Here is a 12,690-nt window from a genome sequence, read left to right on the forward strand (position 1 = left end):
ACGGAATCTAGATTTCCTTCAGTTGGAGAGCGACCAGCCCTCCGATTCACCCCTCATGGTCCACCCCTGAGAAAAGCCATGGTCAAGCTGGCACCGGCGGCCCAGGTCACCTTGGCGTGGCTCATTCGAAAGCTCCCGGCGCTGCTTCGGTTGCAAAGGTCAGTGTTGCAACAAGAGACGTTCCGTTTGGCCACAATATAGTCTGTGAAGGTCACCTTGCAAGACAACGAGCACCCTTTGCTGAGGAAGTCGAAGAAGAAGACACCTGCAAAGGAGGAGGGTGAAGCTGGTGAGGTTCAGAAGAAGGAGAAGAGCTGGTCTTCTATCCCACCCTTCATTACCTGAAGGAGTCTCTGAGTAAGTGGCTTACAATCACCTCCCTTGAACCACAAATAAAAGTGAACTGGCAGAGACTGACCAAGAGAGAGATCTTGGGGTCGTGGTAGAGAAGTCACTGATGATGTCAAGAGAGTGTGCGATTGCAATAAAAAAGGCCAACGCCATGCTGGGAATTATTAGGAAGGGAATTGAAAACAAATCAGCCAGTATCATAATGCCCCTGTATACATCGATGGTGCGGTCTCATTTGGAGTACTGTGTGCAGTTCTGGTCGCCGCACCTCAAAAAGGAGATTATAGCATTGGAGAAAGTTCAGAAAAGGGCAACTAGAATGATTAAAGGGCTAGAACACCTTCCCTATGAAGAAAGGTTGGAACGCTTAGGGCTCTTTAGCTTGGAGAAACGTCGACTGAGGGGTGACATGATAGAGGTTTACAAGATAATGCATGGGATGGAGAAAGTCCAGAAAAGGGCAACTAAAATGATGCAGGGGTGGCCAATGGTAGCTCTCCAGATGTTTTTTGTCTCCAACATGGCCAATGTCTCCAGCATGGCCAATGGCTGGGGATGATGGGAGTTGTAGGCGAAAAACATCTGGAGAGCTGCCATTGGCCACCCTTGGATTAAAGATTTGGAGCATTTTCCCTATGAAGAGAGTTTAAAACGCTTGGGGCTCTTTAGCTTGGAGAAACATCGACTGCGGGGTGACATGATAGAGGTTGACAAAATTATGCATGGGATGGAGAAAGTAGAGAAAGAAGTCCTTTTCTTCTTTCTCACGATACAAGAACTTGTGGGCATTCAATGAAATTGCTGAGCAGTTGGATTAGAACAGATAAAAAGGAAGTACTTCTTCACCCAAAGGGTGATTAACACGTGGAACTCACTGCCACAGGATGTGGTGGCTGCTAAAAGCATAGCCAGCTTCAAGAGGGGATTGGATAAGCATATGGAGCAGAGGTCCATCAGTGGCTCTTAGCCACAGTATAATGTTGGAACTGTCTGGGGCAGTGATGCTCTGTATTCTTGGTGCTTGGGGGGCGGGGGGGAGGGTGCGGCAAAGTGGAAGGGCTTCTAGCCCCACTTGTGAACCTCCTTATGGCACTTGGGGGTTTTTTTGGCCACTGTGTGACATAGAATGTTGGACTGGATGGGCCATTGGCCTGAGCCAGTATGGCTTCTCATGTTCTTATGTTACCTCCTTGTTCGTTTAACCTCATGGGCTTTGTGTCTCAAGAACCTAAGAACATAAGAGAAGCCATGTTGGATCAGGCCAATGGCCCATCCAGTCCAATGCTTTGTGTGACACAGTGGCTAAAGAAACCAGGTGCTATTAGGAGGTCCATCAGTGGGGCCAGGACACTAGAAGCCCTCCCACTGTGCCTCCCTGCAAGCATCAAGAATACAGAGCACCCCTGCCCGAGACAGAGAGTTCCATCAACACGCTGTGGCTAAGAGCCACTGATGGACCTCTGCTCCAGATGTTGATCCAATCCCCTCTTGAAAATTGTAGCTGCTGCCTCCTCCTGCGGCAGTCAATTCCACGAGTTAATCACCCTTTGGGTGAAGGACTTCCTTTGGAATTCATTGGAAAGAAACGCACACAAAAGTAATATCCTGATCTCTCTCTATGCTATAGAATATGGATAAATGGTGACAGCGTGTGACTGGAACTGTGCCTGAGCCTTTGCTATCAGGAAGCAAGTCATACATCCTCTGCATCAGGGGTGTCAAACATGCGGCCCAAGGGCCGAATCAGGCCCTCAGAGGGCTTCTATCAGGCCCCTGAGCAACTGGCTCTTGTCTGCTTCCTTCTCCCTCTCTCTTGCTTCTTTCTGCATCTCACCTTGCTTTGCAAGGCTTGCGCAATCGCACAGGAGCTACAGAGCAAAACCTCGATTTTCTCCATTGGCTGAGGCTCCTCCCCCTCCTGGTCCCCTGGGGATGGAGGGAAAGAGTCAGAGCTTCCATTGCCTAGTTCCCTGGATCCCCTGGGAGAAATACAAAGAAAGCACCTTTAAGACCGACTAGTGCTTATGTTTTAAGCATGTTTCATTTTAAGGTTGTTGGGGTTTTTTAGTCATGTTTGTCCATGTCCTTTAAAAAGTTTATATCTCTGCTTAAAGTAAGGTAGTCCCCTGCGCAAGCACCAGTCATTTCCGACTCTGGGGTGACGTTGCTTTCACAATGTTTTCACGGCAGACTTTTTACAGGGTGGTTTGCCATTGCCTTCCCCAGTCGTCTACACTTTCCACCCAGCAAGCTGGGGACTCATTTGACCGACCCTGGAAGGATGGAAGGCTGAGTCAACCTCGAGCCGGCTACCTGAACCAGCTTCCGCTGGGATCGAACTCAGGTCATGAGCAGAGGGCTCTGACTGCAGTACTGCAGCTTTACCACTCTGCGGCATGGGGTTCTCTTAATCAAAGGAAAGGAAAGGAAAGGAAAGGAAAGGAAAGGAAAGGAAAGGAAAGGAAAGGAAAGGAAAGGAAAGGTCCCCTGTGCAAGCACCAGTCGTTTCCAACTCTGGAGTGGTGTTGATTTCACAACGTTTTCGTGGCAGACTTTTTACGGGGTGGTTTGCCATTGCTTTCCCCAGTCATCTACACTTCCCCCCCAGGAAGCTGGGGACTCATTTGACCGACCTCGGAAGGATGGAAGGCTGAGTCGACCTGGAGCCGGCTACCTGAACCCAACTTCTGCTGGGATCGAACTCAGGTCGTGAGCAGAGCTTAGGGCTGCAGTACTGTAGCTTTAACACTCTGCGCCACGGGGCTCTCTGCTACCTAATTTTAAATAGGTAGGCACATGGCCCAGCCCGACAAGGTCTCATTCATGTCAGATCTCCTGCGTTCGACACCCCTGCTCTACTCCCACCGATCTATCGTGGCAAGATTTGCCAAACGGAGCAAAGAAGATGGCGGGCGGAGGAGGACTCACTCAGCATGTGGGTTCTGCACGCCGAGGCATTTCCGTTGCAGACCATCACTCCTTGGCACTTGGCATGGTTGATCTGATTCAGACACGTGTAGCACTTCAGGGAACCGGCTGCAAGAGAAGGACGCGTTTTCAGGAGTGCAGGTGATTCAAATGTGGCATTCGCTGCCAGAGGATGCGGGGACGGCCACAGATATAGATGATGATGAAGAAGGATTGGATTCTACGCTCAGAGTCTCAGAGCAGCTTACAGTCTCCTTTGCCTTTCTCTCCCCACAACAGACACCCTGTGAGGGAGGTGGGGCCGAGGCAACTGTGACGGACCCAAGGTTGCCCAGCAGCTGCATGTGGAGTAGGCTTGCAAATCCCTAGGTCCCAGCGGGGGTTCTCCTGCTTCCTCAGGCTCCTTCCCGCTTCCAGTTCGCTGGTTGGCGGGTGTCAAGTCGGCTGATTCAATAACGAGACCTTGTTGATACAAAGTAGCTAGTTTATTGATATCATTGTTCTCGACTACAAGGAGATTGAAAGACTGAGGATCATACAGTAAAATGTAATCATATAAGGTACACTTCAAAGGGATTCTTGAGGGAGGGGGGTACTATGCAGGGCACATTCACACATTGATGTTACAACTTCGTTCTCAGGCCTGTTCTGGCCTTGAGCGTCTCCTTCCCCGGCGCTCGGCCTGAGAAGGCACCACAATCTCTTTCACATATTCCCATTTCAAAGCAAACTACATAACAAAGGGAAGGAGGGGGGGAAAGGAGAGTTCAAGCTAGCAGCATTAGCTTTTACCCAGGATGCTTTCCTCCTGAACCAAAGATGGAATACAGACTTGACCAGAATTAAAGCAGACTTGACAGCGGGGGCAAGCCCCGCCCCCACCCCACAACCACCCTATGCCTTTCCACCTCCAGAGGCTTCCGACTCCGCTCGGAAAGGCTTCCTCTTGGGATGGTGCATCTATGTCTTTAAGGCTGAGTGGGGGCAGGAGGGTCAGGAAAACAACATGGCCGCTCCCAGTGGCTGTGAAAGCAACCCAGACCCTCCGTTGGTTGCACAATCTCTTCAGAGGTCCTTTGCAAAGGAAAGGGAAACTTGAACCTTTGGCTGCTCTGTGTTACTTTGAAGAAGTTGGAAGTTCAACTCGTGAGTAGAGACGCCAATCCCCGGGTAGGAGCAGGCCCTCCCCCGCTTCAGAGGGGAGGTGAAATGTCTGCTGGGCACTCCATTATTCCCTATGGAGATCGATTCCCATAGGGCTTAATGGAGAATTGATCTGGGGGTACCTGGGGCTTTGGATGGGGCTGTTGTTTGAGAGGGAGGCACCAAAATTTCAGCATCGCATCCGATGACTCTCCTCAGAACGCTCGCCAAGTTTCGAAAAGATTGGACCAGGGGGTCCAATTCTATGAGGCCTGAAAGAAGGTGCCCCTATCCTTCATTATTTCTAATGTGGGGAAGGCATTTAAAAGGTGCGCGGTTCCTTTAAACGTGATGGCCAGCACTCTCTATGGAGTTCAATTGTGCTTGTCACAACTTTGCTTATGGCTCCACCTCCAATGTCTCCCGGCTCCACCTCCAAAGTCTCCTAGCTCCACCCCCAAAGTCCCCAGATATTTCTTGAATTGGACTTGGCAACTCTAATGCGGAGGAGTGGGGAATCAAACCTGGTTCTCCTAGATTAGAGTCCGTGCTCCTCACCACTACACCAGGGGGAGCCAAACTTGCTTAATATTGACAGTTGAGCTCATTTCATCTCCTTCCGGCTTTCCCCCTAACTTGCCTGAGAAATCATAGATGTTTATATACAAATGCTAGAAGTGTCTGAGGTAAAGTTGGGGAGTTGGAATGCTTAGTGTTGGGGGAAAACATAGACATTGTGGGTATTTCGGATTCCTGGATATAAATTATATCGGAAGGATAGGAAGGGAAGAGTTGGAGTAACCCGGCTGGTTCATAAGGAGTTTACCAGGGATGTTGATCTCATAAGAACCTAAGAGAAGCCACGTTGGATCAGGCCAATGGCCCATCCAGTCCAACACTCTCCGTCACATAAGAGAAGCCATGTTGGATCAGGCCAATGGCCCATCCAGTCCAACACTCTCCGTCACATAAGAGAAGCCATGTTGGATCAGGCCAATGGCCCATCCAGTCCAACACTCCGTGTCACATAAGAACATAAGAGAAGCCATGTTGGATCAGGCCAATGGCCCCTCCAGTCCAACACTCTGTGTCACATAAAAACATAAGAGAAGTCATGTTGGATCAGGCCAATGGCCCATCCAGTCCAACACTCTGTGTCATATAAGAACATAAGAGAAGCCATGTTGGATCAGGCCAGTGGCCCCTCCAGTCCAACACTCTGTGTCACATAAGAACATAAGAGAAGCCATGTTGGATCAGGCCAGTGGCCCCTCCAGTCCAACACTCTGTGTCATATAAGAACATAAGAGAAGCCATGTTGGATCAGGCCAGTGGCCCCTCCAGTCCAACACTCTGTGTCACACAGTGGCCAAAATAATTATAATTATATATATATACACACACACACATATATACACACCGTGGCTAATAGCCACTGATGGACCTCTGCTCCATATTTTTATCTAACCCCCTCTTGAAGCTGGCTACGCTTGTAGCCGCCACCACCTCCTGTGGCAGCGAATTCCACATGTTAATCACCTTTTGATTTCATTTGTTATGAGGGCCGGATCTGACACAAATGAGACCTTGTCGGGCCGGGCCATGTGTGTCCTAAAATGTAATGCCAGGTAGTGGAGATATAAACTTTTTAAAGGACACAGACAAACACAATTAAAGATTAAAATATTAGCACTCGTTGGTCTTAAAGATACTTTCTTTGTATCTCTCCCATGGGATCCAGGGAACTGGGCAAAGGAAGCTCTGGCTTTTTCCTTCCTTCCCTGGGGGACCAGGAGCGGGATGAGCCTTAGCCAATAGAAGGAAGAGAGGCATGGCTCAGTAGCTCTGGTGTGCGATTGAGAGAGCCTGGCAAAGCAAGTTCTCCCTCCCCCCCCCTTCCTCCCCAAGGGAGGAGCCTCAGTCAATGGAGAAAACAGAGGTTTTGCTCTGTAGCTCCTCTGCGATTGAGCAACCCTGGCAAAGCAAGCTGTGATGCAGAAAGAAGCAAGAGAGAGGGAGAAGGAAGCAGATGACAGCCAATTGCTTGGGACCTTATAGGAGACCTCCGGGGGCCTGATCCATCCCCCTCAGGTCACATGTTTGACACCCCTGATATAGGGCTTTATGGCTGGTTCTTAGAGGCTAGTTTTTACATCTGCATTTAAGCTGACATGAGATTTCATCTCCTCAAAAGCGAATCTGGTGTTTTAGACATATTGGCTTCTCTGGGTTGACCTGATTTTGACAGATGTCTATCGTGAAGTCCCATCAGCTGTCAAACATGATCAGTGACTTGATAACATGGCACGTCAGACGTAAAGAAGGAAGTGCCTTGGTCAGACATCAAATTGTACTGTAGGGAAATTATAGAATGGGGCAGACTTGTCTTAGCAGTAGTATGTGCGAAAAGGATCTAGGGGTCTTAGTGGATCATAATTTGAACATGAGTCAACAGTGTGATGCGGTGGCTAAAAAGGCAAATGCAATTCTGGGCTGTATCAACAGAAGTCTAGTGTCCAGATCACGTGATCTGATGGTGTCGCTTTACTCTGCTCTGGTAAGACCTCATCTGGATTATTGTGTTCAGTTTTGGGCACCACAATTTAAGAAGGATCTAGACAAGCTGGAAGGGGTCCAGAGGAGGGCGACGAAGATGGTGAGGAGTCCGGAGAGGAAAGGTTGAAGGAGCTGGGGATGTTTAGCCTGGAGAGGAGGTGGCTGAGAGGTGATATGATCACCATCTTCAAGTACTTATATGAATTCAACAAAGTGGCAGAGATTTTTCTGCTGGGATTACAAATGGAAAAATTTCCAAAAGAAGATAGAACTTTAATATGGTACTTGCTCTCAGCTGCTAGGACATCGTATACGCAGCTGTGGAAGCAAGAAAAAATACCAGAGAAATGGGATTGGATTACAAAAGTTATGTCATGGAGTGAAATGGACAAATTAACAAGAAAACTAAGAGACTATGATTTGGAACTTTTTAAGTTGGAGTGGAAGAAATTCAGAAGATACGTAGAAAAAGAGTGGAAAATAAAAGGACATTGGACAATCTTTGATGATTAAGATTTTTAAAATAAGAATATAACTTTTGGGGTTTTTTTTGTTTTTTCTTAATAGTTAAGGGTACCTTTAATACTTGTTTTTTTTTTTTAAGAAACACTGGCGGGGGTCAAGTAACGGAGGGAGGGGTGGGGGGAAAGTAAGATATGGGGTAGAAAGATCTTTCTTTTACTTTAAGCTTTTATAAGTTGTAGATATAGTTCTGCTACCATATGTTACTAATAAAATTGTTTATACACCATCTTCAAGTACTTGAAGGGCTGTCATCTAGAGGATGGTGTGGAATTATTTTCTGTGGCCCCAGAAGGTAGGAACAGAACCAATGGGTTGAAATTAAATCAAAAGAGTTTCTGGCTCAACATTAGGAAGAATTTCCTGACTGTTAGAATTTCCTGGAACAGGCTTCCTCGGGAGGGGGTGGGCTCTCCTTCCTTGGAGGTTTTTAAACATAGGCTAGAGGGCCATCTGACAGCAATGAAGATCCTGTGAATTTAGGGGGAGGTGTTTGTGTGTTTTCTGCATTGTGCAGGGGAGTGGACTAGATGACCTTGGAGGTTCCTTCCAACTCTAGGATTCTATAATTAGCCAAGGCAGTGAAGCAGGGAGGGGCGTAGCCAGGATTTTAAAAGTTGGGGGACTTTTAAAAAAAAAGGGGGGGGGGAAATGCCCTTTCCCATCCACTGCGGGGCTTGCTGCTTCTCAGAAGTTTCCTTCTGTCAACAAAGAGAGAGAAAAGCAGGCCACGCCTGACTGGAAGTTGGGGGCAGTGCCCTCACAGACAGTGCCAGCCCGAAGCCCCATGGTGCCTTGGTGTCCCTCTCACAGTGACTCCCCCCTCCCTTCCCCACCCCATTTCGATTTCAATGTCGGAATGGGGCACTAGCACCGCATTCCTGGCTATCTTAAGGCGGGCCCCCCTCGCCAATCAATTGATGTGTAAAACTGCACAGTGTGGCCGCACTCACTGTCTGTCAGGACCAGCGCCCTGAAAGGGCGGCCCCGCTGCTGGTGACTCTTCTCCCATCCAGGAAGTGGGAGAGGGGAGGAGTCAGCAGCAGCGGGGCCGCCCTTTCAGGCCGCTGGTCCTGACAGACAGTGAGCGCGGCCGCACGATGCGGATATTATATTATTGGATATTATTATATAAGGATATATATTATATAAGGATATTATAGCATTGGAGAAAGTCCAGAAAAGGGCAACTAGAATGATTAAAGGGCTGGAGCACTTTCCCTATGAAGAAAGGTTGAAACGCTTGGGGCTCTTTAGCTTAGAGAAACGTCAACTGCGGGGTGACATGATAGAGGTTTACAAGATTATGCATGGGATGGAGAAAGTAGAGAAAGAGGTACTTTTCTCCCTTTCTCACAATACAAGAACTTGTGGGCATTCGATGAAATTGCTGAGCAGACAGGTTAAAACGGATAAAAGGAAGTACTTCTTCACCCAAAGGGTGATTAACATGTGGAATTCACTGCCACAGGAGGTGGTGGTGGCCACAAGTATAGCCACCTTCAAGAGGGGTTTAGATAAAAATATGGAGCAGGGGTTTAGATAAAAATATGGAGCAGGGGTTTAGATAAAAATATGGAGCAAAATATGGAGGTCCATCAGTGGCTATTAGCCACAGTGTGTGTGTATATATAAAATTTTTTGCCACTGTGTGACAAAGAGGGTTGGACTGGATAGGCCATTGGCCTGATCCAACATGGCTTCTCTTATGTTCTTATGTGACACAGAGTGTTGGACTGGAGGGGCCACTGGCCTGATCCAACAGGGCTTCTCTTATGTTCTTCTGTGACACAGAGTGTTGGACTGGAGGGGCCACTGGCCTGATCCAACAGGGCTTCTCTTATGTTCTTCTGTGACACAGAGTGTTGGACTTGATGGGCCGTTGGCCTGATCCAACATGGCTTCTCTTATGTTCTTATGTTCTTATGATGCGGTTTTACCCGCTGATTAGCTGATCGGTGGTGGAGGGGGGGCACCTTTAGATAGCTGGGAATGCAGCGCTAGAGCCTGTTTTGACATTGAAATTGACATGGGGTGGGGAAGGGAGGATGGAGAAGGCCGGGGAGCAGGCAAACTAGGTGTTTGCCTAGGGGGAGGGGGGAAAGCCGAATTTGGCGCCCCGCCCTGCCGGCGCCCTAGGCAACCACCTAATTTGCCTAGTGGGTGAGCTGGCCGTGCTCACAGCCCCCCTGCGGCTGTGTGCCCTGGAGAAAAATGGCCATTTTGCAGGGTGACTGGCACATTATATTCTACTGAGGTCTTTTCCATCTCCAGATTCCACCCTCCCCAGTCTCCCTCTCCAAAAATCGTCAGGGAGTTGACAAGATACCCTCGACCAGAAGTTTCTTCAAGGGCGCTTCCTTTATCTCTCTTGCTATCATGCCTCCCCAGTCATCTCTTGAGAGGTGCAGCGGCAACAACGACCGCTTCCTCCCCTATTTATCTCCACCTCCCTCTCACATTTTTATCCCACCTTCCCTCCATCAGTTCGGTGTAGTGGTTAAGTGCACAGACTCTTATCTGGGAGAACCGGGTTTGATTCCACATTTCGCCACTTGCAGTTGCTGGAATGGCCTTGGGTCACCTATAGCTCTTGCAGAGGTTGTCCTTGAAAGGGCAGCTGCTGGGAGAGCCCTCTCAGCCCCACCCACCTCATAGGGTGTCTGTTGTGGGGAGAGAAGATATAGGAGATTGTAGGCCACTCAGTCTCTGTCCTTGAAAGGGCAGCTTCTGGGAGAGCCCGCACAGCCCCACCCACCTCACAGGGTGTCTGTTCTGGGGGGAGAAGATATAGGAGATTGTAGGCCGCTCTGAGTCTCTGTCCTTGAAAGGGCAGCTTCTGGGAGAGCTCTCTCAGCCCCACCCACCTCACAGGGTGTCTGTTGTGGGGAGAGAAGATATAGGAGATTGTAGGCCGCTCTGAGTCTTTGTCCTTGAAAGGGCAGCTTCTGGCAGAGCTCTCTCAGCCCCACCCACCTCACAGGGTGTCTGTTCTGGGGGGAGAAGATATAGGAGATTGTAGGCCGCTCTGAGTCTCTGTCCTTGAAAGGGCAGCTGCTGTGAGAGCCCTCTCAGCCCCACCCACCTCACAGGGTGTCTGTTGTGGGGAGATAAGTTATAGGAGATTGTAGGCCGCTCTGAGTCTCTGTCCTTGAAAGGGCAGCTTCTGGGAGAGTCCTCACAGCCCCACCCACCTCACAGGGTGTCTGTTGTGGGGGGAGAAGATATAGGAAATTGTAGGCTGCTCTGAGTCTCTGTCCTTGAAAGGGCAGCTTCTGGGAGAGCTCTCTCAGCCCCACCCACCGCCCTCTCAGCCCCACCCACCTCACAAGGTGTCTGTTGTGGGGGAGGAAGTTAAAGGAGATTGTGAGCCGCTCTGAGACTCTGAGATTCAAAGTATAGGGTGGGGTATAAATCCAATATCATCATCATAATCATCATCATCAACGAGACAACGCCATTGATGTCCATCCTCTCCCTCCCTTTTAGCTATGCAACAGCCCTGCGAGGTAGGTCGGGCTGAGACTGTGTGAAGTGCCATGTCACATTAAGTGTCACTGTACAAATAATGCAAGATAGAGTTTGTGGGAAAGATTTACCTGGCTGCACAAAGAGACTTCCCACCAACATGAAAATTAGCAGAGGCGTCATCGCTGGCCAGCGTCACCCAGGAGTTGGGACATCCTTCTTCTGCTGGCTTGCGTTACGTGCTCTACGAAGGAACTCCTTGGCCGCGTGAGATCTGGGGGTCCCCCCACCATATGGGGCTGGTGGATTCTTCAGCTTAGACCAACGACACTGTGAGAAATAAAGGCCCCTCCAAAGATTGCCCGTTGTCTGGTAGTAACCTCGACCGTCTAGTATTTTCAGTGACTGCCTGGGGGAAAAAAATGAACACCCCCCCCCAAAAAAAATACCACACATGCTCAAATAACATAAAAAGAGACCCACTGTGGGTCTATCTGGTCAGCATCTTGGACTACCCGTGGCCAAGTACCGTGGCCAACTACAACTACACTGCAGTGGCCAACCCATTCCTCTGGATGGCCAACTCCCCCCTCCCCCATCCATCCATCCATCCATCCATCCATCCATCCATCCATCCATCCATCTATCTATCTATCTATCTATCTATCTATCTATCTATCTATCTATCTATCTATCTATCTATCTATCTATCTATCTATCTATCCATCCATCCATCCATCCATCCATCCATCCATCCATCCATCCATCCATCCATCCATCCATCCATCCATCCATCCATCCATCCATCCATCCATCCATCCATCCATCCATCTATCTATCTATCTATCTATCTATCTATCTATCTATCTATCTATCTATCTATCTATCTATCTATCTATCTATCTATCTATCTATCTATCTATCTATCCATCCATCCATCCATCCATCCATCCATCCATCCATCCATCCATCCATCCATCCATCCATCCATCCATCCATCCATCCATCCATCCATCCATCCATCCATCCATCCACGTGTTAATAAGAACATACTGAATGCATGCTGACTTACTAAAGGCACACTGGGCGGTTTGCCCCTTTCCCAATGGAGGTCCTTCTGGGGTCTGATCCTGCTGGTTCAGCAGCCTGTCTCTGTCATCACTGCCTGATGCCACATCATAAAAGCTGCCGCTGGATCATCAGCTTTAACAGCCGGACTCTGTTTAAGGGAGCAGGCAACTTTATGCGAACTCCGGCCAAAGTTTATTGAAATAATTCAGGACTTCAGTCCTAGGTTTGCTGTGTGGCTAACCTGAAGTCTTAGATCAGGGGTGTCAAATATGCGGCCCAGGGGCTGGATGAGGCCTCTGGAGCGGTCCTATCAGGCCCGTGAGCATATCAAAAGTAGTTTTGCAACTTACAGATAAACTCCTGAACAACAACCTGAACAGCATACTCAAGATGGCTACAGCACAGACACTGTCTCCAGTTTTTGATGCGATAATTCAGAACAAAAGGGGTCAGTTATCAGAGACTGTCAAATAAACAAAATATCGCAAAAGTGCTACTATTTAAGCTTCTTTTTTTTAAAAAAAAATATTTAATTGTGTTTATCTGTGTCCCTTATAAATTTTATATCTCTGCTACCTGGCATTACATTTAATGACAGACATGGCCCTGCTCGAAAAGGTCTCATTTATGTCAGATCCGGCCCTCTTAACA

At 48.6% G+C, this 12,690-nt stretch overlaps 1 protein-coding gene across 1 annotated transcript; it reads right to left on the reverse strand.

Moving 5' to 3' along the window:
- Positions 1–53: 53 nt before the first annotated feature.
- On the reverse strand, positions 54–11,151 carry LOC132574829 (prostate stem cell antigen-like). Its single transcript, XM_060243059.1, has 3 exons — positions 11,100–11,151; positions 3,280–3,387; positions 54–265 (listed from the first exon to the last, which is right to left on the reverse strand). The coding sequence occupies exons 1-3, from the start codon at positions 11,149–11,151 to the stop codon at positions 54–56; spliced, it is 372 nt and encodes a 123-aa protein (XP_060099042.1).
- Between the last annotated feature and the right edge of the window lie 1,539 nt (positions 11,152–12,690).

This window comes from Heteronotia binoei, chromosome 7, assembly GCF_032191835.1.
Source record: "Heteronotia binoei isolate CCM8104 ecotype False Entrance Well chromosome 7, APGP_CSIRO_Hbin_v1, whole genome shotgun sequence".
In the NCBI taxonomy this organism is placed as follows: Eukaryota; Metazoa; Chordata; class Lepidosauria; order Squamata; family Gekkonidae; genus Heteronotia; species Heteronotia binoei.